The sequence below is a fragment of the Salvelinus fontinalis genome, chromosome 35 (assembly GCF_029448725.1).
Source record: "Salvelinus fontinalis isolate EN_2023a chromosome 35, ASM2944872v1, whole genome shotgun sequence".
NCBI lineage: Eukaryota > Metazoa > Chordata > Actinopteri > Salmoniformes > Salmonidae > Salvelinus > Salvelinus fontinalis.
The window spans coordinates 17,460,518-17,485,961 of NC_074699.1; the positions used below are offsets into that span (position 1 = coordinate 17,460,518).

The 25,444-nt window shown below is 44.2% G+C and overlaps 1 protein-coding gene across 4 annotated transcripts in view; it reads left to right on the forward strand.

Moving 5' to 3' along the window:
* Positions 1 to 24,748, forward strand: part of LOC129834420 (inhibitory synaptic factor 1-like) — a 56,015-nt gene extending 31,267 nt beyond the window's left edge. For all 4 annotated transcript variants that reach the window (XM_055899384.1, XM_055899386.1, XM_055899385.1 and 1 more), the window contains one exon: positions 23,384 to 24,748. In XM_055899384.1, the coding sequence (XP_055755359.1) occupies positions 23,384 to 24,235 (852 nt within the window). In that variant the 3' untranslated portion in view covers positions 24,236 to 24,748. The remainder of the gene's footprint in view (positions 1 to 23,383) is intronic.
* Positions 24,749 to 25,444: the final 696 nt, after the last annotated feature.

Genomic DNA, 25,444 nt, shown 5'->3' on the forward strand with positions numbered 1-25,444 from the left:
GCAAAACATAAATGGATTGCCTTTTGGAGGTATCGTCAAAAACTAAGTAATATATATTATGTCATCCACTTTCTAATTGAATATCTTATCCTCCCCACACTCCTTCCTCTCGCTCCCAGCCCCTCGCAGGATCTTGGCGATGGTGCAAAATGTATCAACCTCTGCATAATACAACAAAAATTATTTCTTTGTTGCCTGCTGTTCCAGAGAGGATGGAAATGCTCATTGCTCTCCTCCTGAACACAGAATAATCATCTAGGATTTATGCCCCCAGCTTGTATCAAACTAATTGTGCGTAGAGAGGGGAGGGTCAAGCCAATATCTCATAGAAATGGATTTCACCTTGTCATCATAAAATCGCATTAAAATAAAAATTGTCTCACTCTGTTTTTTTCTCTCACTTCCTCTCAGCAGATAGTCCACAGTGAAATAAAATGTGAAAGAAATGCAGAAATATAGTGTGGGTGAACAGTACATTGACTTATCAACCTGAGTTCCACAGCATAGCTGTACATGGGAAATTATCACATGTTATTGATGTGGACAGTGTTCAGAACACAGTGCAGTAGATGGGTAATGATGACGTCATTGATGTGGACAGTGTTCAGAACACAGTGCAGTAGATGGGTAATGATCACGTCATTGATGTGGACAGTGTTCAGAACACAGTGCAGTAGATGGGTAATGATCACGTCATTGATGTGGACAGTGTTCAGAACACAGTGCAGTAGATGGGTAATGATCACGTCATTGATGTGGACAGTGTTCAGAACACAGTGCAGTAGATGGGTAATTGTGCAATTGTGTAAGTCGGCCATACTGTTATTTCGGAATTGATGTGCACCTGCAGCATTGACCTGATGTTTTCTGCAGGGCTCAATAATAAGAACTGAAATCCTCTACAGAAGAATGCTTTGCATTGCCTACATGTAGGTGTAATGATCTACCATATACAGAGCTATCATGTTTCCCCATGTTTTCCCTGACAAAAGATTCAGCAAATAATGTAGGAGCAATGTCAATCAAGTCAACCTGCCTATTAATGCGTTGCCTTCACCCTATTTTACATGGGAAAAACCCTGTTGCTTTTCTTTACACAGCTTTCTCAGTTGTCGAATATCTTTTTAACTTTGCGGTATTGGCTATTCCCTTTGTGGAATTGTAGGTACCTCAGTTGAAACGCACAACCTTCCCTGAGTGTCATATCAAAAAAGCTCGGCAATTACCTTTGTGTTTTCCCAAAATAGGACTTTTGCCCGATGTTCCTGCATTGTTAATCTGCTTCGGTTCTGTTGGTTTTTAAGTGCAAATGAATCCACCACAAACTGAAATTCCATGAGTGTTCCTGCTGCCTTTTTGCAGATATTTTTCCGCTGAGCTCCCCAGACAGGCAGTATGTGTGTACAGTGTGTGATGTGTACAGCGATGTAGTGTACAGTATGTGAGTGAGAGTTTCTTAGTGTGTGTTTGCGTGTGTGTGTTTGCGTGTCTATGGCTTGGGAGTCACCTCCGTGGGGACGGGGGATGGTATGTCACATAGACTACTGTACCATTAGTTTGAGGGCTGTATTGACGGTTACTGTACAGATGTCCTTGTGCTACAGAACAACAAACACACAGACATATCTGCACAATTGAACTGTAGAGAGAACCACATGCTCCACACTTGATTTCAGGTTGATGCATCTTTTCAATAGCCTACATAGTCATTTCTTTATGCGAGGCCTTGCATCTCCAGGTGGGGGCATAATTTCAACATGTTGGAGGATATACGGTAGAACGCCAATACATTCCCTTAGTTCTATTGCGGAACTGAAATATGCCACACTCTACTGTTCTGCAGTTTTACTCTAGTGAGCAGAGACATTTATCTCTAAATCAATAACTTGTTGGTTTGACATTACACAAATTAAGTCTATACTAAGTGAGCTCTCCAGCAGGTGAATATGAGTCACTGGGTGTTAAAGGAGAGCCAGCTTACACAGTTGCTAGGACTTTGAGGAGTCAGTACAGTTGAGTGGTGGATCACAGTTAGTCTCTGGAGAATCTGCCCGAGCCTGTCCAAAGCAGCTCCGTAGAACTCAGTTCAGCTCAGAGGAAGATCAGACAGTATGTTCAAGCTGTTCAATTCTGCTTTCTGTCTCTTAACACAATGCAGCATGACCATCCAACACACACCAGCAATATAGTGCCATGCAGTTGTTGCACACGCGCGCACACACACACACACAGACACACACACACACTTTAGACAGAGACATAGCCACCATGGCAGCGCCCCATAATGATAACAATGACAATGTCAACATGAGGAGGAAGTGGCGTGGAAATAAAGAGAGGAAATAGATGAGGCACGCTAGATTCATAGAGCCACGCAACGGGAAGAAGGGTTGACAGTAAAACCCTGTAAATCCTATGGGTTTTCCCGACATGGAGGGAGAATGGAACTGACAACGGCTTCAGGGGCCAGAGCTCCATGGAGTGAATACCAGAGCGGAGGAGAGAGAGAAAATAAATAAAGAATGTGTCACCTAGTGGGAGGAGGCAGGGAGCGGAGGCAGAAGCTGTCAGAACTCTGCTGCTGTCTGCAGATTAGATCTGGGGCTATTTAAAGAGGGAGAGCACGCCAAGCCCCCCTGTATGCCAAACACCGACGACCACTGTCGACACACACACACACACACACACACCGCAACCCCTTCCTACATCATGACATCATCAGCAGCCATCAGCTTTTGATTGAAAAACACGAGGCATAAATGACTGGAAGGGAAGTGAGGGGGAATAATTCCACCACGGGTATGAGTAACCTGATCACATTGCATGGCATGATGCATCAATGTCTGCTGTGTACAGTCAGTGGATAAAAGCCAAGGTCAAACATGTGGGTTTGGCTGGTGACTAAGATGAACCAGAGCAGAGCAGAGCAGAACTGCACATGTGCATTTTCAATAGGCAGGACAAAAGGGTTTTGTTGACTTATTAATAAAACCATAGGCCTTTGATGTTACAGATGGAATATACTGACACTAGAATAATCTCTAGCTACCTCACACCAGGATTAGACCAGGGGTAGCCAAGCAGCCAGGCAGGAAGGCAGTGAGGGAGGCAGGCAGGTGGGCAGACAGGAAGGGAGGCAGATAAACAAGCATACAAGCAGGCAGGCAGGCAGGCAGGCAAGCAGGCAGGCAGGCAGGCAGGCAGGCAGGCAGGCAGGCAGGCAGGCAGGCAGGCAGGCAGAGAGACAGGCTGTCTGGCCCATACTGTATATAAAAGGTATCCATGTTGTGTGTGTTCATGACAGTGCATGTGTGTGTTTATATGTGCGAGAAAAAGAGAGCAAGTTGATTGATGATTGTGATGTGTGCCTGCCAGAGTGAGAGAGTGCCTGGGTGTATGGTGTGCGTACATGCGTGCGTGTGTGTGTGCACCCTCTCCTTCCTCATCCCGCAGTAGATTGATTAGATAGAATGCTGTCAGCGAGGTCCCGCTGAGCGGTTGGCCACATCACTCTGGGTAGTGGCTGGCTTTCTCTGCTTGGGCAAAGCTGCCCATCCACACTCAACCCCTTTCCTAGACGAAACTAGGCTGGTGTAGCGTATTGAACATCCCATGGTGCCATTCCAAACTGCAGGGCTTCAATTACCCTGTGATTCCCTCTCGCTTCCCTCTCCTCCCTTCCCACTGGCTGGGACTCACTCTCTGGATACAGACAGACTGTCTCATGCCCATCCAATCAGTAATCTCTCCATCCAGCCCCAGATTGCCCTCTCCAGTAGCTGTCTTCAATCAGAGACAAGGCTACCAGGTTACAAGAGCTCCACACACTAAGAGGAGTCAAAACAACTGGCCGACTGCAGAACCATGCAGAATTGGGGAGGTGTGGCATGGACATTCCATTGGTTATCCATGCAGCCTTTTCAAATATTTCTAGAAATATTCTGCAGAGCAGTGTATGATAAGTGAGTGAGGAGGTTGCATCGGTGTTTCCTTAGAGAAAGGTAGGCATTGCTTCATCTGGACTGGTAGTGGAGCAGCACGGGTTTGGAGAGAGGCGTTTTCATTGGCAGGCTGAGGACAGGCCAGGTTCAGGGAGAAAGGAAAGATGATAAAGAGAGAACTTCATCAGAAAGAATGTGAGGAAGGCTCATCCCTAGAGTGCCTCACACATACGTCCAACACGCAGATGACATGATGAAGTCTCGTAGCTAGCTAGCTTCTACCTGCTAATTAGCTGCAGGCTCGGCTTCACACTTTTCCCCGCGCCAACGCTGACTTTTTTGAAAAGCTGAATACGCTTTTACATGGAACAATACATCTCCATTCTTCATTCCTTCCAATATGGGTCAGAAGCACGGCAACAATAGCCCCACTGTTCATGGACTGTACTGGCAATTTAAAGAGAAAGAAAGAGAAAAGACAGAGTGAGAGAGAAGAGACAGAAAATGACTCCTGTCTTTTCTCCCCCTACAGAACTGTATGTTGCTTATCTCTCTCTGTTAATTGCCCACTTTAAATACATTCCTACAGAATACACATACAGGCTAAGGGCGGAGGACTTCATGCCGTGTTTTTTCTCCTTATCTGTAATGAGGGGAGAGAAACATACAATGTAGCAGGCTTAAGACAGAGATTCTGATACATGCACACAAGGTTGCCCCATTATCAGATGATGTGTGTATGTGTTTTAGCCTGCTAGCTAGACTACTTTACTCACCATAGAGGCAGGGTTGCCTGGTCCACTCTGTCATATCAGACCAGAGTTATTGATGTGCACTGGAGAAGAAGTCAATGTGCTGGTGTCCTTCCCACACACTCTGGCAAGCAGACATCACAACCACTTCCCCCTCCCCCTTCACCCCTCTATTCTATTATAACTCCATGCCAACCGCTGCAACCTGTAATTACCAAGGGACACAGACATGTGCATGCGCACGCACACACACACACACACACACACACACACACACACACACACACACACACACACACACACACACACACACACACACTCACACTCACACTCACACTCACACTCACACTCACACTCACACTCACACTCACACTCACACTCACACTCACACTCACACTCACACTCACACTCACACTCACACTCACACTCACACTCACACACAAAACATACACATACACACTGAACAAAGCAAATCAGGAGGATTGTTGGGAGAAAAATGCCAAAAGGGAGCTTTGTAATTAAGATGTTTTCTCTGTGAATGAGCATGTATATATCCTCAAAAGATTTCAAGTCTGCAAGCGATTCATATGTATCAGGTCATAGCATCCGCATTTTTCAACACGTAATTAAAGGAGTATGACTGGATCCATACACATTGACTGAGGACTCCCGCCAGGAGAGGTCTCCAGTAAAAGACGTACAAAGCAGGGGGGAGAAAACGGCCCACACTGGAGCCCTGTGCCAGCACACCTGGGCATCACTAAACGACTCATTCTCACATTGGAAGGCTAACGTTTTACATCCAGCAAATATTTGTTGAAATAAGTGTTTTTTTCTTGTTCCAAGTGTAAAACCTTGGCTACAGAGAGAGACACAAAAAGAATGGGAAAACATTTGAATGTTACCACAAACTGAAATAGAAATCTGGTTCTGACTGGCTGTGATGATATCAGCTACTGTAGTGGTGGTACTCAAATTCACATCTGACTTTCCATCTCCTTCAATGCAGTTCATGATGTTTTGACTCCGCAACTAAAGTAATGCTGTTGTCAAGCAAGAATGCAACTCTTGGAATTCTCAGCGTAGCTCGTATTTCAAAACATATTTCAAATGTCACAGACAACATAAATGACTATATTGAGTGCATCACGCATCATGAATCTCGAGTTTAATTTTAAACCCAGACACAATAAATTCACCCTCTGTAGGTTGGCATACAATTAAATAAATGTCGCTATAATTATTTGGAGTAATACAGCCTATTTTGACCCATTTTTTTGTATTGTCAAAATGAGGCTCTTTTGTTATTTCCTTGATGGCAAAGGTTATCTAGTTCTAAAACATAATCCCTAATAACCTAGCTAAACCCCCTGGAGATGACACATTGAGTGCATATTGATATTTCTGACATCCCACTGATGGCTTACACAACTGCTTTCATTGTGACACCACACCTGCAGTGCCAACCTTTTTGATTATGCATAAAGCAAGAGCAGCCTTGTTGTTCTGATGCTGAGAGTCATCAATCTATCTCAATGTTCATTTGTCTGCAATACCTCCTTTGGGAGAGGTTCCTGAGAACACATGAGAACATTCAGAAAGGACCAGGTAGGTTGTTGATTGGCTGACAGGTCCTCTACCTCCCCAAGGAGTTGATTGAAGAAGAGTTGTCTAAAGCTGGTAATGGCGTACAGTGCTGTATTGGAAATCGTCTGTTTGCGTGTTTCACCTGACATGTTAAAATTGATCGTCATGAAGTTTCAGTGTTCAAATGAGATTCTACCTACGTACAGTATGTGGCTATAGGATTTCATTTACTCCAGGCGCAGTGTGTGGTATGAGTGGGGAGTGACAGGCTCCCTGTATAGTAGAAATCAGTTATTGTGTGGAGGTGAGACAGGTATGTGGTGGCCAGATGGTGCCTCGCGGGGGACGGCAGGATGTCTCCTACTGATTTTGTTTGCAAATAGCCCTCTGTAAAATTTACCGCTTCTCCCCTCCAGCGTAACCCTGTATTATAGGAAGGGAGAGTTTAAGGAACTGCCATGTCTGATAAAAGTGTTGCAGCTTCAAATACATCCTACCGCTTGTAGGAGAGAGAGGGTGAAGGAGACGCAATGTGACAGGTTTTGTCACTAGTTGAGAAGAACGCCCTACAGATTGTCATATATAGGAATGGCGGAAAGCTGGAAGCAAAGACAAATTGTTTAGTCATTCCAATATATCAATTTTCTACTTCACGATGGAGGAGTGCACCAGGTAGCCGGTAGTTAGAGCGTTTGGCCAGTAACCGAAAGGTTGCTGGATCGAATCCATGTGCTGACAAGGTAAAAATCTGTAATTCTGCCCCTGAGCCAGGCAGTAAACCCACTGTTCCCTGGGTGCCGTGGATGTTGATGAAGGCAGCCCCCTGCACCTCTCTGATTCAAAGGGGTTGGGTTAAATGTGGAAGAAACATTTCAGTTGAAGGCATTCAGTAGTACAACTGACTAGGTATCCCCTTTTCCATCCAGCAAAGCTCTGAATTCCCTATGCAGAGTACCCATCATGCCTCATTTTCTGGTTTCATGACCTCTTGGACATCCTGTTGTCTATACTTTGTTGAGTGTTCAAATCTGCCTATAAATCTATAAGCAATAAGTAAACTGCTGTCCATGCAGAGACACTCATGTTCATAGGCTGGTAAAGAACTCTCTGAAATGAGGGAAAAAGGCACCGAGGCATTGTAAATATAAGCGGATTTGCCTAGATGGAAACTCATATCTGATTAGTATGGGAACCATGCCATGCTAGTCTGACTGGTGACATATCATTGATTGTAGGATGTTCTTGTAAGTGTTGCCGTGGAAATGACTACAGAGACCTATACTCGACTGAACACAACAAAGACAAACAAGAAGGAATAGAAATGGATTCGCCACAGACATGTAGTAGTGCACAGGGAAACAAAAAATAAATTGCATAAATAGTATTTCTCTGGGCTTCAATATTTCTACTTCGGTATGGTTGAGAAGGCTACATTTGTTGGGTAATGATATATGGGGTTCACACAATAAAATAAAATGGGGCCGCACTCCCGTTAAGATAAGTGTAGCGGGCCAAAGAAACCTGGAAATGCCAGTAGCATATTGATCGTGTGCCCTGTATTTAGAGGAAAGTGCATACTGCTTTTCTTTCTCCTGGGCATGTCTCCTAGAGCCCCTGTGCCCCCAGAACAATGAGAACACACACAGACCAGGGTCTCATTGAGGAATAGGGTTAGGGCCGCTCAATGTATGGATCAGATGTTACTTATGGTGACACTGTTGTACTGTAAACAGAAACGATCATGTAAAAATAGTGTCCAATACCCACCACCACAGACACTCAAACACCTTTTCGTGGACACGCACACAAACCACACAGGCACTCTCTCTCATCCAAATACTTCATTAAACTGAGCTGGTTTTGAGATAGGCTTGATTGGGGGAATTCTCTGCTCACTGGGTTGTTGCTTTCAGTGAAACTTCCGCTCTCTCTGTCAGCGAGGTTGGAAGATTTACCTTTGGATTGGGCTGAGCTTCTTCCTGTGGCACGACGTCCTCTCTACCAACAACACCCTGCCCTATCCCTATGTCGACTATGTCCCTACACTCCCCCCTCCCTAGTCCAACACACCCCAAACTATCACTGACAGCCAGGCCTTTACTGTCCCTCCCACAGAAAGAGAGTGTCTAGGATGTGTCTGCCTGGTACAGTAGAAACTGCTCGGCAACCAAGTCATTAAAAGGGTCAGCTTGGCCTGGCTGCTTCTCACAGCACACTCATTTCCTATGCTGCTCCCAGCGTGACCTGATGCCACACGAGCTGCCTGGTGCTTAATCCAAGTGCTATCTCTGGGAAGCAGACAGAGTGAGAAGCCCCGTAGCGTGGCGCTTCCATCTATTTCAGGTCATTACAAGCACTGGGGCTCCTCAAAGATAGAACCAATGAAGGAGAACCTCCATAAATGTCCAGCATGCATTGCTACACAGCCGTGCCTTGGTCAGTGGAACACACCCCTACTCTGTGGTACTATTAAAAGCACGCTCTGTTCCTCCACAGTGTTTCACTATTTACGCCTTACATCTCTGGTTCCTACAATATCCCACTATGTTTATACAGAAACATTCCAATTAGTTACAGTATATACCAAACAGCAGGTGGAGGGAGTCAGTCAGCCAAAATAATGACCGGGATTGAGCTATTGAGAGCAGTGGAGTAAAAAGAGTGGTTGATGTGATATATCAGCCCTTCAGGACTGCACTCTGGCTGCAGTCGGAATCCTAAACTTGGTTCTGTCCTGTCCTGATTGATGTCCTTTATGCAGTGAGATTGTGATGCTGCTTTTGATTAGCGAGTTGTCAAGGAGTGTCACCGGCTCTGCTCTCATCCTCATCACGGCGACCGTGTTGTTTGTGAATGTGCACAGCCTCTTTAAGGCTTCCATAAAGATGAGTGTTTTGGAGGGAAAGATTAAAAAGTGTAATGAGGGAGGGAGGGAGGGATGCACGTGAACTACCAGGCTTATAGTCCTCTCTCATGACAGGATAATTACAGCTTGCAGGGAGCACTTCAAAGACATCGTTTATCCCGCTGGTGCCGACACCAAGTGACATCACGGTCTCACCAATCAGGTTGACCTAAATCAGGCAGGTCCTTCTAACATGGCTGTTGTGACTTCTTCCTCCCTTATCAAACCTCACACTTTGCAGGGTCAATTATGGCATTTTGCTGACAGAAAACTTTACCAGAGAAAAGTGAATATTTTGATTGAATAGATTGTGAGTAAGGTGCCCTTTAGGAGTTTTTTAACGAAATTCAGAACTATTTATGTTTCAGAAGCATGGCAATGGCAGCGACCTGCAATTTTCATTGGACAATAAAAAGCATTTTTTCAAGGGAATTCAGTAAACATGTCCTTTCAGAGTGGAGCTAGGATGATGAATTAGTTTCAGTGGGATGTGGTAAACAGTATCTCAGAGATACTCCAACAACAGGACGCTCTGCTATCCTTGTCTTGAGGAGAGCTAAATTAAGTGGAAACAGGCATGGGGCACTGGGTGAGGAGGAGCTGGGAAGCAGCGGGAGCTAAATACATTAAAACTATATTTGCAAACGTTTCACTTCAGAGCCAGCATGCTAGGCCATTTTGGTAATTGCTGAGGCTTTCTAATTGGCATGAACTGCTTCCCAACACTAGAAGTGCTGCACAAGGACAGGCTGGGAATCCATTGTGACATGTTGAGAATAAAATGACATTGAGATGCTTTAATTACGCTATTGAACACATTTCACATTTTCGCTCTGGAAAATAAAATCGATGCCAGACGCTTGATGTAGCATAATTAACGAGTTAGCGCTGCAAACTTTTCGAAGTAAACTTGAAAAATGACAGGGGAAAATACTGAGAGAGAGACACAGGAACAGATGGAGGGTCACATAAAGTTGTGTAATGGTTTCAAATCAGTCTGCATCACAGAGGAAGGATTCACTGATACATTATGTGTGTCTGTTTCATGAAAACTCAGAGATGGTTATTACATTTAATGAGTTTTGCATGCTGCATTGATTGAATAGCAGCAATTGTAATACAGTAGTTGCAATAAAACTGGAACTTGAAGTAGTTGTAGTAGTAGTAGTAGTAGTAATAGTAGTATAAGTAGTAGTAGTAGTAGTAGTAGTAGAATTAGTTGTAAAAGTAGTAGTATAGGTAGTAGTAGTAGTAGTAGTAGTAGTAGAAGTAGTAGAAGTAGTAGTAGTAGTAGTACTAGTAGTAGTGGGAGTAGTGGTAGTAGTAGTAGTAGTAGTAATAGTTGTATAAGTAGTAGTAGTAGCAGTAATATTAGTAGAAGTAGTAGAAGTAGTAGTCGTAGTAGTAGAAGTAGTAGTAGTAGTAGTAGCAGAAGTAGTAGTAGTAGTAGTAGTAATATTAGTAGAAGTAGTAGAAGTAGTAGAAGTAGTAGTAGTAGTTGTAGTAGTTGTAGTAGTAGTAGATTATAGAAGTGGTAGTATAGTGGTAAATTAATAGAGGAATGATACCAGTGGTTGAAAACAATGGCAGTACTGTAGCTGGCAGCCACTATTCTGTTTTCCAGACTGACCTCCTTAAGTCATTCTACACTGCTACTACCAACAATCATGCAAAATGGTCTGTAGACATTACGTTGGAATTATTCATATTGATTTATGAAGTGAATTACAAAACGTACATGTATTCACAGTACTTGCAAGAGATGAGGGATTTCCTCCGTTTACTAGACAGACAGCTAGCTGGAATGTTTTCCTACATTAAAACCACCAATGCATACCGAAGCAAACGTACCTCATTAAACATCTGTTTAAACATCAATGGAGTGATAAGAGCAGGCGGTAAATATCAGCCTACTCGTCAACAGGCAATTCAAACACTCATTATCACATTTGCTGGTTTTGACCTCAACAGCGTGGTCATGTTGCTACTTCAAATACAATGACCGGAACAACAAGACAAACTGTATAAAAGGAGCACAACTACGAGACAGGACATTACACACAGACAGGTAGTAGTAATAAAGCTTCAACACCCCTCATATATAATTGGCTATATTACCATTTCATGTAGCGGGGAGCGTTAGGAAAGCAGGGAGGGGTTGAAATGAGCAATCTGCAGTAGCCACATCCATTTTTTGTCTTAGAAATCAATGATGTAGACATTGATTCTTGAAGAATATAACTTATAAATGCCTCATGAACTTAGTTCCTGTCACACCCAGTTAAAACCCCAAATGTAAGTTTGTTTTACTCAAATGTTTGTAAACATTGTAAATGTAAACAAACACTGCATAGATTCAAAACATGGCTAAAACTATAATTTTGATATCATGGCTGGTTCGTCCTTGCTTCCATAGTTCTGTCTATAAATCCCTCCGCTTTTTACCAAAACAGAAGTGAGTTGTCCACTTTATTCATTGTTTCAACTGAAGATTGGCCCTTTATTAGAGGACACTACTGAATCTAATTCAGAGATCACCGCTGCACTGTCTCAGACAGCTCTCTGCAGAACAGAGCAGAGCTAAGGCTTTAACAGAGAATCACAGCATCAACCATCACTCCATGTTCCAATACTTCCCTCCTGGTTCCCCCTCCTCACTGTAAGGCTCTGTCACAGTGTCACGATCGTGTGGAGGATTGACGGACCAAAACGCAGCTTTAGGAAAATAAGCCATCTCCTTTTTATTAACGAAGAAGGCAAACGAAACAAAAACACTTAAACACTAAACAAAACAAGAAAACGATCGTGAAGCTAAACAACGATGTGCACACACTGGCTACAAACGTATCACATAGACAACTCTAGACACATGTACTCAACACAAACCCATATACTACACCCAACAACCCCTTTACCATAGAAACACCCAAAACCAACAAAACACAAACATTCCCCATGTCACACCCTGACCTAACTAAAATAATAAAGAAAACAAAGAATACTAAGGCCAGGGCGTGACATAACCCCCCCCTTAAGGTGCGAACTCCGGGCGCACCATTACACAGTCTAGGGGAGGGTCTGGGTGGGCTTCCATCCACGGTGGCGGCTCCGGCTCTGGTTGTGGTCCCCACGTCACCACAGTCCCTAACCGCCTCCTTAGCTTCCTCCAAATGACCCCCCTCCACATTAACCCCACTGCATTAAGGGGCAGTTCCGGACTAAGGGGCAGCTCCGGACTAAGGGGCAGTACCAGGGTAAGGGGCAGTACCAGGGTAAGGGGCAGTACCAGGGTCAGGGGCAGCTCCGAACTAAGGGGCAGTACCAGGGTAAGGGACAGCACCAGGATAAGGGACAGCACCAGGATAAGGGACAGCACCAGGATAAGGGACAGCACCAGGATAAGGGACAGCACCAGGATAAGGGGCAGCTCCGGACTGATGAACGGCAGCTCCGGACTGAGGGACTGCAGCTCCGGACCGAGGGACGGCCCATGGCTGGCTGACGGATCTGGCTGCTCATGGCTAGCTGACGGATCTGGCTGCTCATGGCTAGCTGACGGATCTGGCTGCTCATGGCTAGCTGACGGATCTGGCTGCTCATGGCTAGCTGACGGATCTGGCTGCTCATGGCTAGCTGACGGATCTGGCTGCTCATGGCTAGCTGACGGATCTGGCTGCTCATGGCTAGCTGACGGATCTGGCTGCTCATGGCTGGCTGACGGATCTGGCTGCTCATGGCTGGCTGACGGATCTGGCTGCTCATGGCTGGCTGACGGATCTGGCTGCTCATGGCTGCCTGACGGATCTGGCTGCTCATGGCTGGCTGACGGATCTGGCTGCTCATGGCTGGCTGACGGATCTGGCTGCTCATGGCTGGCTGACGGATCTGGCTGCTCATGGCTGGCTGACGGATCTGGCTGCTCATGGCTAGCTGACGGATCTGGCTGCTCATGGCTAGCTGACGGATCTGGCTGCTCATGGCTAGCTGACTGCTCTGGCAGATCCTGTCTGGTTGGCGGCTCTGGCAGATCCTGTCTGGTTGGCGGCTCTGGCAGATCCTGTCTGGTTGGCGGCTCTGGCAGATCCTGTCTGGTTGGCGGCTCTGGCAGATCCTGTCTGGTTGGCGGCTCTGGCAGATCCTGTCTGGCGGGCGGCTCTAGCGGCTCCTGTCTGGCGGGCGGCTCTAGCGGCTCCTGTCTGGCGGACGGCTCTGTAGGCTCATGGCAGACGGGCGGCTTTGCAGGCTCATGGCAGACGGATGGCTCAGACGGCACTGGGGAGACGGATGGCTCAGATGGCGCTGGGGAGACGGATGGCTCAGATGGCGCTGGGGAGACGGATGGCTCAGATGGCGCTTGGCAGACGGGCAGTTCAGGCATCGCTGTGCAGACGGCAGACTCCTGCCGGCTGAGGCGCACTGTAGGCCTGGTGCGTGGTGCCGGGACTGGTGGCACCGGGCTGGGGACACGCATCTCAGGGCTAGTGCGGGGAGCAGCAACAGGACGCACAGGACTCTGAGGACACACAGGAGGCTTGGTGCGTGGTTTAGGCACTGGTGGTAAAGGGCTGGAGACACGCACCATATAGCTAGTGCGTGGAGGAGGCACTGGTGGTACTGGGTTGGGGCGGGGAGGTGGCGCCGGAAATACCGGACCGTGCAGGCGTACTGGCTCCCTTGAGCGCCGAGCCTGCCCAACCTTACCTGGTTGTATGCTCCCCGTCGCCTGACCAGTGCGGGGAGGTGGAATAACCCGCACCGGCCTATGTAGGCGAACCGGGGACACCATGCGTAAGGCTGGTGCCATGTACGCCGGCCCGAGGAGACGCACTGGTGACCAGATGCGTTGGGCCGGCTTCATGACATACGGCTCAACGCTCAGTCTAGCCCGGCCGATACGTGGAGCTGAAATGTACCGAACCGGGCTATGCACGCGTACAGGAGACACCGTGCGCTCTACTGCGTAACACGGTGTCTGCCCGTACTCTCGCTCTCCACGGTAAGTACAGGGAGTAGGCGCAGGTTTCCTACCTGACTTCGCCACACTCCCTTTAAGGCCCCCCCCAAGAAATTTTTGGGTTGTACTCACGGGCTTCCAGCCTTGTCTCCGTGCTGCCTCCTCATATCGCCTCCTCTCGGCTTTAGCTGCCTCCAGCTCTTCACGAGGAAGGCGATATTCTCCCGGTTGTGCCCATGGCCCCTTACCATCCAGTATCTCCTCCCATGTCCACGAATCCTGTGTAGGTGGGTCCTGTTGCCGCTTTCCATGCCGCTTGGTCCTGTATTGGTGAGTAGTTCTGTCACGATCGTGTGGAGGATTGACGGACCAAAACGCAGCTTTAGGAAAATAAGCCATCTCCTTTTTATTAACGAAGAAGGCAAACGAAACAAAAACACTTAAACACTAAACAAAACAAGAAAACGATCGTGAAGCTAAACAACGATGTGCACACACTGGCTACAAACGTATCACATAGACAACTCTAGACACATGTACTCAACACAAACCCATATACTACACCCAACAACCCCTTTACCATAGAAACACCCAAAACCAACAAAACACAAACATTCCCCATGTCACACCCTGACCTAACTAAAATAATAAAGAAAACAAAGAATACTAAGGCCAGGGCGTGACACACAGGCTGTGCTCCAAGCGCCCTTCTTCAGCCTGACCATCAATTACCCAGCAGGCCAATCATGGCAGATGGAGTGTTGGGGTGGTAAACCTCAGCTGACATCCACACAGCCTCTCTCACAAAGCCACCTTTGAGCACTCTAAAATGACGAGGCTCAGTTTGGAGTACTTGGCCCAATTATGATCATGTGCTTCGAGCCGAACTGGGATTGTTTTGAGTCATTCACAGCCACAGTCCGCGACAATCATACCTGCACAGACAATGGATAAATTGAGAGTGTAGATGTATCTCCCAAAATAAGAAAGAAAACAACTCTATCTTCACTGTAGTCATTATGTTGTTACTGAAACAGTAATAAGTGGACTGGATAGGTCACTGTAGCTACAATTGCAGTTGAGCTACAAAGGACCAAATAACAATTCCATAGAAAAGGGCGAGGGGTGGATGGAAATCAGTGGCCTTGCACCCTGAGGTCCAACAATTGTACCACAAGGTTGCCTGTTATATTCTACTTGTCAGCATTTGTAAATATGAAAAGTGTTGAGCTCTATTCAAAAGGAAAAGTGTTCTTTTACAAGTGCATTTACTCCTAAATCACGTCAGGTGTTAAGGCAAACAATGTTTCAAAGCCGATTCTGTGTCGTAGTCCAGCTGCAATCTGCTGTGACATCATGAGCTATGGAACCCAACAAAAGGATGTGATTTTACTCTAAAGCTTGTAATTACTGTTGCTGGTCTTCATTGTGCTCTCTCCATTCCAAACACAGTGTGTCCCTCGCTAATGACTTGTTCCTGATGTGTTCATTCATCCTTTACGCTTAGGCAATCTGTTTACCCAATAATTCACTCCATAGCTCACTCATCCCACATCTTTTCTTTCTTCCTGGAAGAAAATACTGAGATTACTGCTCATTGTTGCTGTATTGAGCCCATCTATGACCTAGAAATGTTTAGCAGACCCTTCAAGCTCAGACTGTTATCAAGCTAAATTAGCCTACATGCTGGAGGCTGATGACGGTGTAACAGTGCCTGGGAGAGAGGGCTCACGGTGGGTGAATCCTAGGGAGAACATCTCATGATAGGATGTGAGCTAGGTCACCATGGAGATGGAGATGAAAACATAATTCGTAACATTTTCAAGTATCTTATCTTAGTGGATGTGTCAGTCAAAAAGGCTTTGGTTGGTAGTCAGTGTTTGCCATTATTTTGTACTCAAATCCATTTTATTTTTTACAAAAGGGATTTATTTAACATATGACTGGAAATGATATGCCTCTGTTATTGGGTGCTTTATTAATTGATATCCAATTAAGGCAGTTAAATTAGGTCAGCGTCAGGCGTTCAGGCGGACTCGTGAAATGATTCTGACAGACCATACTTTTCTAAACACATTGATTCAATTAAATCCTTTTTTTTCAGGATGAGTAATCAACTAAACAAAGCCATTCCATTCCCTCTGGGTGTGAGAATCATCCCGCATTAGTTTAAAGTCTGCAAATCATTCAACAGACAGGTTGGTTTACCCATTCAGCTCGCTGCTTAGTGCCCCCACAGAGGATCTGCTCCCACAGGGCTGACTGTCAATAGAGGAAAACATAGCCCTGGTACTGAAGCTCCTGTGGCATACAAAGCTGCTCAGCCAGGCCTGGCACACCCACACAGAAACCTATGCACGCCATACACAAACCTGGCAATCTGTTTACCCAAAGCCCTATACAGATACACACGTCACATGCCTGCATTAGATATACTACAAAGAAACAGAATGATTGAAATCAGGAAAATGAGGGTGGGCTGTTCCAAGACTGGTTCAAATGCAGATGGTTGAATTCACTACCACAATATGGCCTATGATAAGAACAGAACGCTTTGGGTTTGTAAATAATACAAATCGGTACGTTTTGGACAAATATTGCATGATAACACCCTCCATCGCTCCTCTGTTGTATGATGTACTGTAGCCTCCCTATAGTCCCTGTGAGACCTGATAAAATGGTTTCCTCCATCTGTGAACAGTTGTTGGTGGGCACTGCAAGGCTTTGTTCTTTTTCTATTTTCTAAATAGACACTCTACATATTTTTGTAAGATTCAGTCCTGTCGCGATGTGTCCGAGATTATGAAGCTCTTTGATGCCAAATGGCTGTGTTTGCACCCGAAATCACCTGAGCAATCAGTTAGCACATCAGCTGAATGATACTGGGGTTTTAATCAGGGTATTTGTGTAGTCAGGTCTTTGGGACTGTTAATTTCTCCTTTAAAGTCATTGCGCTGAAAGAATTAATTAGGGTTTTAATCCCTCATGCAGACAGGGGATTGCTTTTCTGATACTGCTCATTTGATGTCACAATGAGCAGTTGAAAGAACAGAGGCAAATAGCAAATAGCAGAATTAGGTGGGAAAAAATGATCATTTACAGCATATCTCAAGGTACAGCTAACACTTTTTCAGCTCTTCAACAACAATGTTGTTCCAATTCCATATGCACATGTTCTGAGAAACACTAGTCTTAATTGTGGAACGGTTTGGGGAAATGTATCACTTACAAACTACATGAATGCTGAGCATTTTTCCATTTTACAATAGATTGCTTATGAGAGCACGATGTGTTGATTAAGGTGCTCAAATGTCAAGTCTTTGAGGCTCGAATTTTATGTGCCATCAGCAAATCAACAAAATCAATGGTGTTGTGGGCTCAAGTGCTTTCTATTCATGAGACCATAAACACTCATACAGCATGGGTGGTGCTGATGAGGAGTATTGAGGTTGATTTTGCCAAGCCAGGTTGATAAACTACCCTGCTAGTTTGACTCCCTGTACAGAGGGTGAAAGTCAAGCTTCATTACGGTTGATTTAGTGTGAAGTACATTTTCTTCATACTAGTAGAATGTAGAGGTCTCTTATATCGAATCATCATAGTGTGGCATGCACAGTGGGGTCTGACATTTTTGACACCCTTAAACCTGTCTAGGATCAGCGTGGCGCTAGCGGCACACCCCCCCCCCCCCCCACTGAAAAACCAGTGCCGCGAAATTCAAAAAAAATATTTTTTTAAAATATTTAACTTTCACACATTAAAGTCCAATACAGCTAATGAAAGACACAGATCTTATGAATCCAGTCAACATTTCCGATTTTTAAAATGTTTTACAGGGAAGACACAATATGTAAAGATGTACATCTATTACCTAAAAACACATTAGCATATTCCACCATCTTTTATTTGTCCACCAACACCAGTAGCCATCACCAATTCGGCTAAACTAAGATATTTATAGCCCCTAACCAACAAAAAAACTCATTAGATGACAGTCTGATAACATATTTATGGTATGGGATAGGTTTTGTTAGAAAAAAGTGCATATTTCAGGTAGACTTCATAGTTTACAATTGCACCCACCATCACAAATGGACTAGAATAATTACAATGAGCAACGTGTTTACCTAACTACTAATCATCAAACATTTCGTAAAAATACACAGCATACACGAATCGAAAGACACAGATCCTGTGAATACAGACAATATTTCAGATTTTCTAAGTGTCTTACAGCGAAAACACAATAAATCGTTATATTAGCTTAGCACATAGCAATTAGCAGCCCAGCATTGATTCTAGCCAAAGTGAGCGATAAAAGTCAACATCGCCAAAAGATATTAATTTTTTCACTAACCTTCTCAGAATTCTTCCGATGACACTCCTGTAACATCACATTACAACATGCATATACAGTTTGATCGAAAATGTTTATATTTAGCCACCAAAATCATGGTTAGACAATGTGAAATGTAGACAAGCTGGTAAAGAAAACGTCCTTGCGCCACTTAGACAGTGATCTACTCTTATACATAAATACTCATAAACGTGACTAAAAAATATAGGGTGGACAGGGATTGATAGACAATTTAATTCTTAATACAATTGCGTTATTACATTTTTTAATTTATCCTTACTTTTCAATACAGTTTGCGCCAAGCGAAGCTACGTCAAAAAACATGGCGTCCTAAGCCACTAAAATGTTTCGACAGAAACACGATTTATCATAATAAAAATGTCCTACCTTGAGCTGTTCTTCCATCAGTATCTTGGGCAAAGGATCCTTTCTTGGGAGAAATCGTCTTTTGGTGGAAAGCTGTCCTCTTGCCATGTGGAAATGTCAACTACGTTCGGGATGAACTGAAAAGCGCACCCAACTTTTCACATCGTTGCAAAAATAAATGTCCCAAAATCGCACTAAACGGATATAAATTGCTATAAAACGCTTTAAATTAACTACTTTGTGATGTTTGTAACTCCTATAACGAGTGAAAAGATGACCGGAGAAATATAACAGGCTAAACTAACGCTTGGAACAGGAGAGGGTCGGTGTCTTCCACGCGCGTTACGCAGCAAGAAAAGACTTGCTAGCTAAAGGTTTTTTTCATTTGTAGGGCCTGTGAACGAGCAATCGAGCCCGTTGGAATCGTCATCACGTAAAGGCATCCAGGGGAAGACGTAAGAAGTGTCCGTATAGTCATAGCAACGACAGAGCCCTTTTAAATGACTTCAGAAAAGTGGCCAACGTTTCTCAAATCTGACTCCATGTCAGGGAAATTGCTGTAGAATGGGCTCTGTTCCACTTAGAGACAAAATTTCAACTCCTATAGAAACTATAGACTGTTTTCTATCCAATAATAATAATAATATGCATATTGTACGATCAAGGATTTTGTGGGAAGCCGTTTAAAAAATTAGCCACATTAGCATAAATAGTCTAAACAGCGCCCCCATCCCCATTAATAAAGAGCAAAAATTACTGTAAAAAATAAATAATTCAAATACTGAACTACATTGTAGGCAAACGCTTAAAAAAACAAGGGATCATTTTCTTTCTCAAAAAAGGTAGGGGTCAAAATAATTGACATCCTTGTTTTTAATACCTTTTAATTCCTCACCTTGCGAGGTTAACGGCATTGAGCCTTTAAAAAAAAAAATGTGAGAACACATTGGAAGGGTTCTTAGACCATTCCTCCATCGGAGATCTTTGATATACTTCATCTGCGCTTATGGACTGCCCTCTTAAATTCAAACCATAGGTTTTCAATGGGTTTCAAGTCGGGAGACTGAGATGACCATTGCAAAATGCTGATTTTGTGGCCAATTAACATTTTTTTTGTGGATTTCGATGTGTGTTTGAGGTTATTGTCTTAATGAAAGATCTACTTGTGGCCAAGTTTCAGCCTCCTGGTAGCCTCCTGGTACTGAATAAAGTTCATGATGCTGTTGACCTTAACAATGGCCCTTGGACCAGTGGCAGCAAATAGCCCCATAACATCAAAGATCCACCACCATATTTTATAGTAGGTATGGGGTTCTTTTCTGCTTATACGTTATCATTTTGACACCAAACCCACCACTGGTGTGAGATGCCAAAGAGCTCTAGTTTCATGTCATCTGACCAAAGTTCCAATCCAGGTGCCAATGCCGTTTAGCAAACTCCAGGCGTTCACATTTGTTGGATGTAAAAATGAGCTCTTTGGCCACGCACATCAGTGGTGGGTTTGGTGTCAAAACAAGAATATATGAGCAGAAAAGAACCCCATACCTGCTGTAAAATATGGTGTTAGATCAAATCAAAATCAAATCAAAGTTTATTGGTTGCGGACACAGTTTTATAGTTGTTATCGCAGTTGCAGCGCAAGGATTACTGTGTTTCTAGATCCAGCAATGCATCAATACCTAGCAATACAATAACAATACACACCTAATCCCAATGTATACATTTTTTTAAAGAACAATAAATGAAGACATCAGAATGAGCAATAGCAAAACGTGCAATGTCAGAGTCCGGAATATACATAAACATGTCCATGTAAGTATGTGAATGGTGTGTATAGACAGCATAGACCGGATGTGATTTGAAAAGGAGTGTACAGTAGTAGTTACAGTTGAAGTCATACGTTTACAGACACTTAGGTGGGAGTCACTAAAACTCATTTTCAACCACTCCACAAACGTCTTGTCAACAAACTATAGTTTTGGCAAGTAGGTTAGGACATCTACTTTGTGCATGACACAAGTAACTTTCCAACAATTGTCTACAGACAGATTATTTAACTTAAAATTCTCTGTATCACAATTACAGTGGGTCAGAAGTTTAGATACACTAAGTTGACAATGCCTTTAAACAACTCGGAAAATTCCAGAAAATGATGTCATGGCTTCAGAAGCTTCTGATAGGCGAATTGACATCATTTGAGTTAATTGGAGGTGTACCTGTGGATGTATTTCAAGGCTACATTCAAACTCAGTGCCTCTGCTTGACATCATGGCAAAATCAAAAGACATCAGCCAAATCAGCCAAGAAATCAGCCCCAAAAAAATTGTAGACCTCCACAAGTCTGGTTCATCCTTGGGAGCAATTTCCAAATGCCCGAAGGTACCACGTTCATCTGTACAAACAATAGTACGCAAGTATAAACACCATGGGACCACGCAGCCGTTATACCGCTCAGGAAGGAGTCTCCTAGAGATGAATGTACTTTGGTGCGAAAAGTGCAAATCAATCCCAGGACAACAGCAAAGGACCTTGTGAAGATGCTGGAGGAAACAGGTACAAAAGTATCTATATCCACAGTAAAACAAGTTCTATATCGACATAACCTGAAAAGCCGCCCAGCAAGGAAGAAGCCACTGCTCCAAAACCACCATAAAAAAGCCAGACTACGGTTTGCAACTGCACATGGGCACAAAGATTGTACTTTTTGGAGAAATGTCCTCTGGTCTGATGAAACAAAAATAGAACCGTTTGGCCATAATGACAATCATTATGTTTGGAGGAAAAAGGGGGAGGCTTGCAAGCCGAAGAACACCATCCCAACCGTCAAGCACCGAGGTGGCAGAATCATGTTGTGGGGATGCTATGCTGCAGGAGGGACTGGTGCACTTCACATAATAGATGGCATCATGAGGGAGGACAAGTATGTGGATGTATTGAAGCAACTTCTCAAGACATCAGTCAGGAAGTTAAAGCTTGGTCGCAAATGGGTCTTCCAAATGGACAATGACCCCAAGCATAATTTCCAAATTTGTGGCAAAATGGCTTATGGACAACAAAGTCAAGGTATTGGAGTGGCCATCACAAAGTTTTCACCTCAATCCTATAGAACATTTGTGTGCAGAACTGAAAAAGCGTGTGCGAGATAGGAGGACTACAAACCGGATTCAGTTATACCAGCTCTAACAGGAGTAATGGGCCAAAATTCACCCAACTTATTGTGGGAAGCTTGTGGATGGCTACCTGAACCATTTGACCCAAGTTAAACAATTTAAAGGCAATGCTACCAAATACTAGTGGAGTCTATGTACACTTCTGACCCACTCGGAATGTGATGAAATAAATGAAAGCTGAAATAAATCATTCTCTCTACAATTATTCTGACATTTCACATTCTTAAAATAAAGTGGTGATCCTAACTGACCTAAGAAAGGGAATTCTTACTAGGATTAAATGTCAGGAATTGTGAAAAACAGAGTTTAAATGTATTTGGCTAAAGTGTATGTAAACTTCCGACTTCAACTGTATATAGTATGAGCCATGACTAGAATGCAGTATAAAGTGGGTAAAACAGTATGTAAGCATTATTAGAGTGACCATTGTTCAATGATTTTATGTACATAGGGCAGCAGTCTCTAAGGTGCAGGGTATAGTACCAGGTGGTTCAGGGCAGATCTTTGATGTTATGCCACTGTTCCTGGGGCCATTGTTAAGGTCAACGGCATCATGAACTTTACCCAGTACAGGACATTTTATAAAAAGACCTGGTTGCCTGTGCCAGGAGACTGTATCTTGGCCACAAGTAGATCTTCCAGCAAGACAATAACCCTAAGCACACGAAAAAAAATTATAATAATTGGTGAATTGGCCACAAAATCAACATTGCTATGGCCATCTCAGTCTCCAGACCATTTAAAATCTATGGTTTGAATTGAAGAGGGCAGTCCTTAGGTGCAGACGAAATATATAAAGAGTCTGGAAGGATTCTGTATGGTGGAATGGTGTAGGATCCCTCCCACTGCGCTCACAAACTCATAAAACATTTTAGAAAAAGGCTCAATGCTGTTATCCTCGCAAGGTGAGGTATCGAAGGTATTGAAAACAGGGTTGTCAATCATTTTTATCCATACCTTTTTGAGATTTATTTTATGACTTTCTAAACAAAATCTCTTTCTCTGAGCATTTCTAGTAAAATACTAGAAATGACAATACAATATAGCTCAGTATTTGAAGTATTGATTTTAAACATGTAATTTTTGCTCATCTTTATCAAGGGTTTCAATCATTTCAGACCCCGCTGTATGTCTTCATAGTGGACATTATTGTAAAGTAGTGTTTAAAAACATGTCTACAACCTCAAATCATCTGTTCCCTCCCCTCTCTGGCCTCCCTCCTTGCTGTCTCAGGTGGTGTGTGAAAGCATCCTCATGTATAGTTAACAGCATATTAAGTCAAGAACATAATGTATAATGATGTAAACCATATCTTCTAAATGTCTGTTCTACCCGCTCTCTACTCTTCTAGGTGGTGGGTCAGATCGACAAGCTGACGTCAGACTTTGACTTTGACCTGGAGCCAGATGACTGGACAGTGGCCACAGCGAGTAGCACGTCTAGCAGCGAGAGGGGCCTGGGAGAGGCCTTCAGGCTGGACTTCCTCAACCCTGACGTGCTCCCAGACAGCTGGGAGTTCTGCAGCTATCTGGAGGCCTCCGTCGCTGCAGCAAACGCCGCCCACAAAGCAGCGCCAACGGTGCAGCCCAAGGATGCAGGGCTGGAGCCGGGGGCGGGGGCGGAATGTGGGTGCATCCCCACCCAGACCCAGACCCCGCCACCCACAACCGCCTCAGCCTACTCCCAAATGAATGGGGGGCTGCCCATCCCTAACGGACCTCTCATAGTCACCCCAGACTCATCCAGCGCCAGCGAAGAGGCTTCCAGCTCCACACACAGCCACAAGACCTCCCGCACGTCCGGCACCAGAGATAGAGTCCGCTTCAGTGACAAGATCCTATACCACGCGTTGTGCTGTGATGATGACGAGGAGGATGAAGAGGAGAGAGATGAGGAGAAGGGCGGCTGTGCGACCCCAGACACTGACGACAGTGAGCCCAGTTCTAGTCAAGCCGGCTCGCCCACACCACCGCTCTCCTCCTCAGAGCACTCCGTCCTCCATAACTGTCTGGACCCTTCTTATGTCTCGTTACCAGTGAACGTGGCAGCGGGGACTCATACGCTGCCTAGAAAAGGTCTTCTCAATCCCGCAAGCTGCCGAAAAAAACTGCTACGGAACAGCAGCACACAGACTGTTTCAGATAAAAGCACCCAAACTGTACTGCCCTATATTCCAGCCAAACAGAAAACAAAGGACCACTGAGAAACATTAACTTTACAACAACAGAACTAATGAAAAAGGACTGTGTACTATTTAATATTAAATGCATAGATCATAGATTAATACACAACTAAATAAATACATATTAATTACTAAATAAATACATGATATGGGAAATTACTCACCTACCTAAAGTCATTATGAGGCTCAGGGAAATAAAGGATAAAGGCAGTTCCTTAAGGCAGTAAAAGAGAGAAAAGGGATATTGACGGACCAAAAGGCTAGTGCCTGCTAATGTTAAGAAATGGACCGGATGGATTCCTTATTTATAATCATTTGCAACACTTATTGAGATGACTGAAGCAATCACTTTTCTAGGAAGTTGAAATTGTTCTGAAATCGGAAAGTAAGTGTGAAGAGGTAATTTCCCTCCTCGTACACCAGTATAAATCACAAGAAAATATATTGCTTGTTCTTTAAGATGTGGTTAAAAAATACTGCACATTCTGTAAACTGAGAATCTGTATAAACATTGTCTTTTTCATCTTCCAATTATTTCAAATGTCAATGGGGTTCCTGGTGTAACAACAGGGAGTGTATCTAGATGCACAAGTCAAGCCTTCTTCTCTCTTTGATGTCATAATAAGTGAGTCAAGGCCCAGAAAAACATGGTTTGACCTGGCCTTGATTTTATTAATCATTTCAATAATTTATCTCTTGGTCTGCTGCTGAAACTGTAGTTGTGGAAAGCAAGAAGAAAAACAGGTATTTTTGTGAGATTCTGTACTCCAACTCCACATTGTGACATTTCCACTTGATCTATCCGTTCCTCTCTGCAAGGGAGCAATGTTGTTAGGGGTGACGACTTGAATAGAAGTGCACAAAGCCAAGATGCAAAAGGTTATGTCTCTCCATTCTGAATCCCAGTAGGGATTTGGACTCAATAGAGTAGCATTTTATTCACAGGGATTATGCCAAAAGCAGTGCTGATCAATAAGGCTGATTGAGAGAGTGCTGTGAGAGGTCTCTCTGCTGAGCAGGCAGACCCTGCTCCTGGGGGCCCACAACAAAAACTCACAGTTAGACCTCCATCTATTTCCTCTGCTATTAGTGGCAGACATGGACAGACGCAGCCTTCAAGAAAGAGATTGGCATTTAAGAAATGTGTGCCAGGATGTGAAAGAGTGGGTGGCAGACAGAGAGAATAGAGAGCGATGGAGAGAGGGGGGTGGGGGGGGGGGAGTTGGGAGA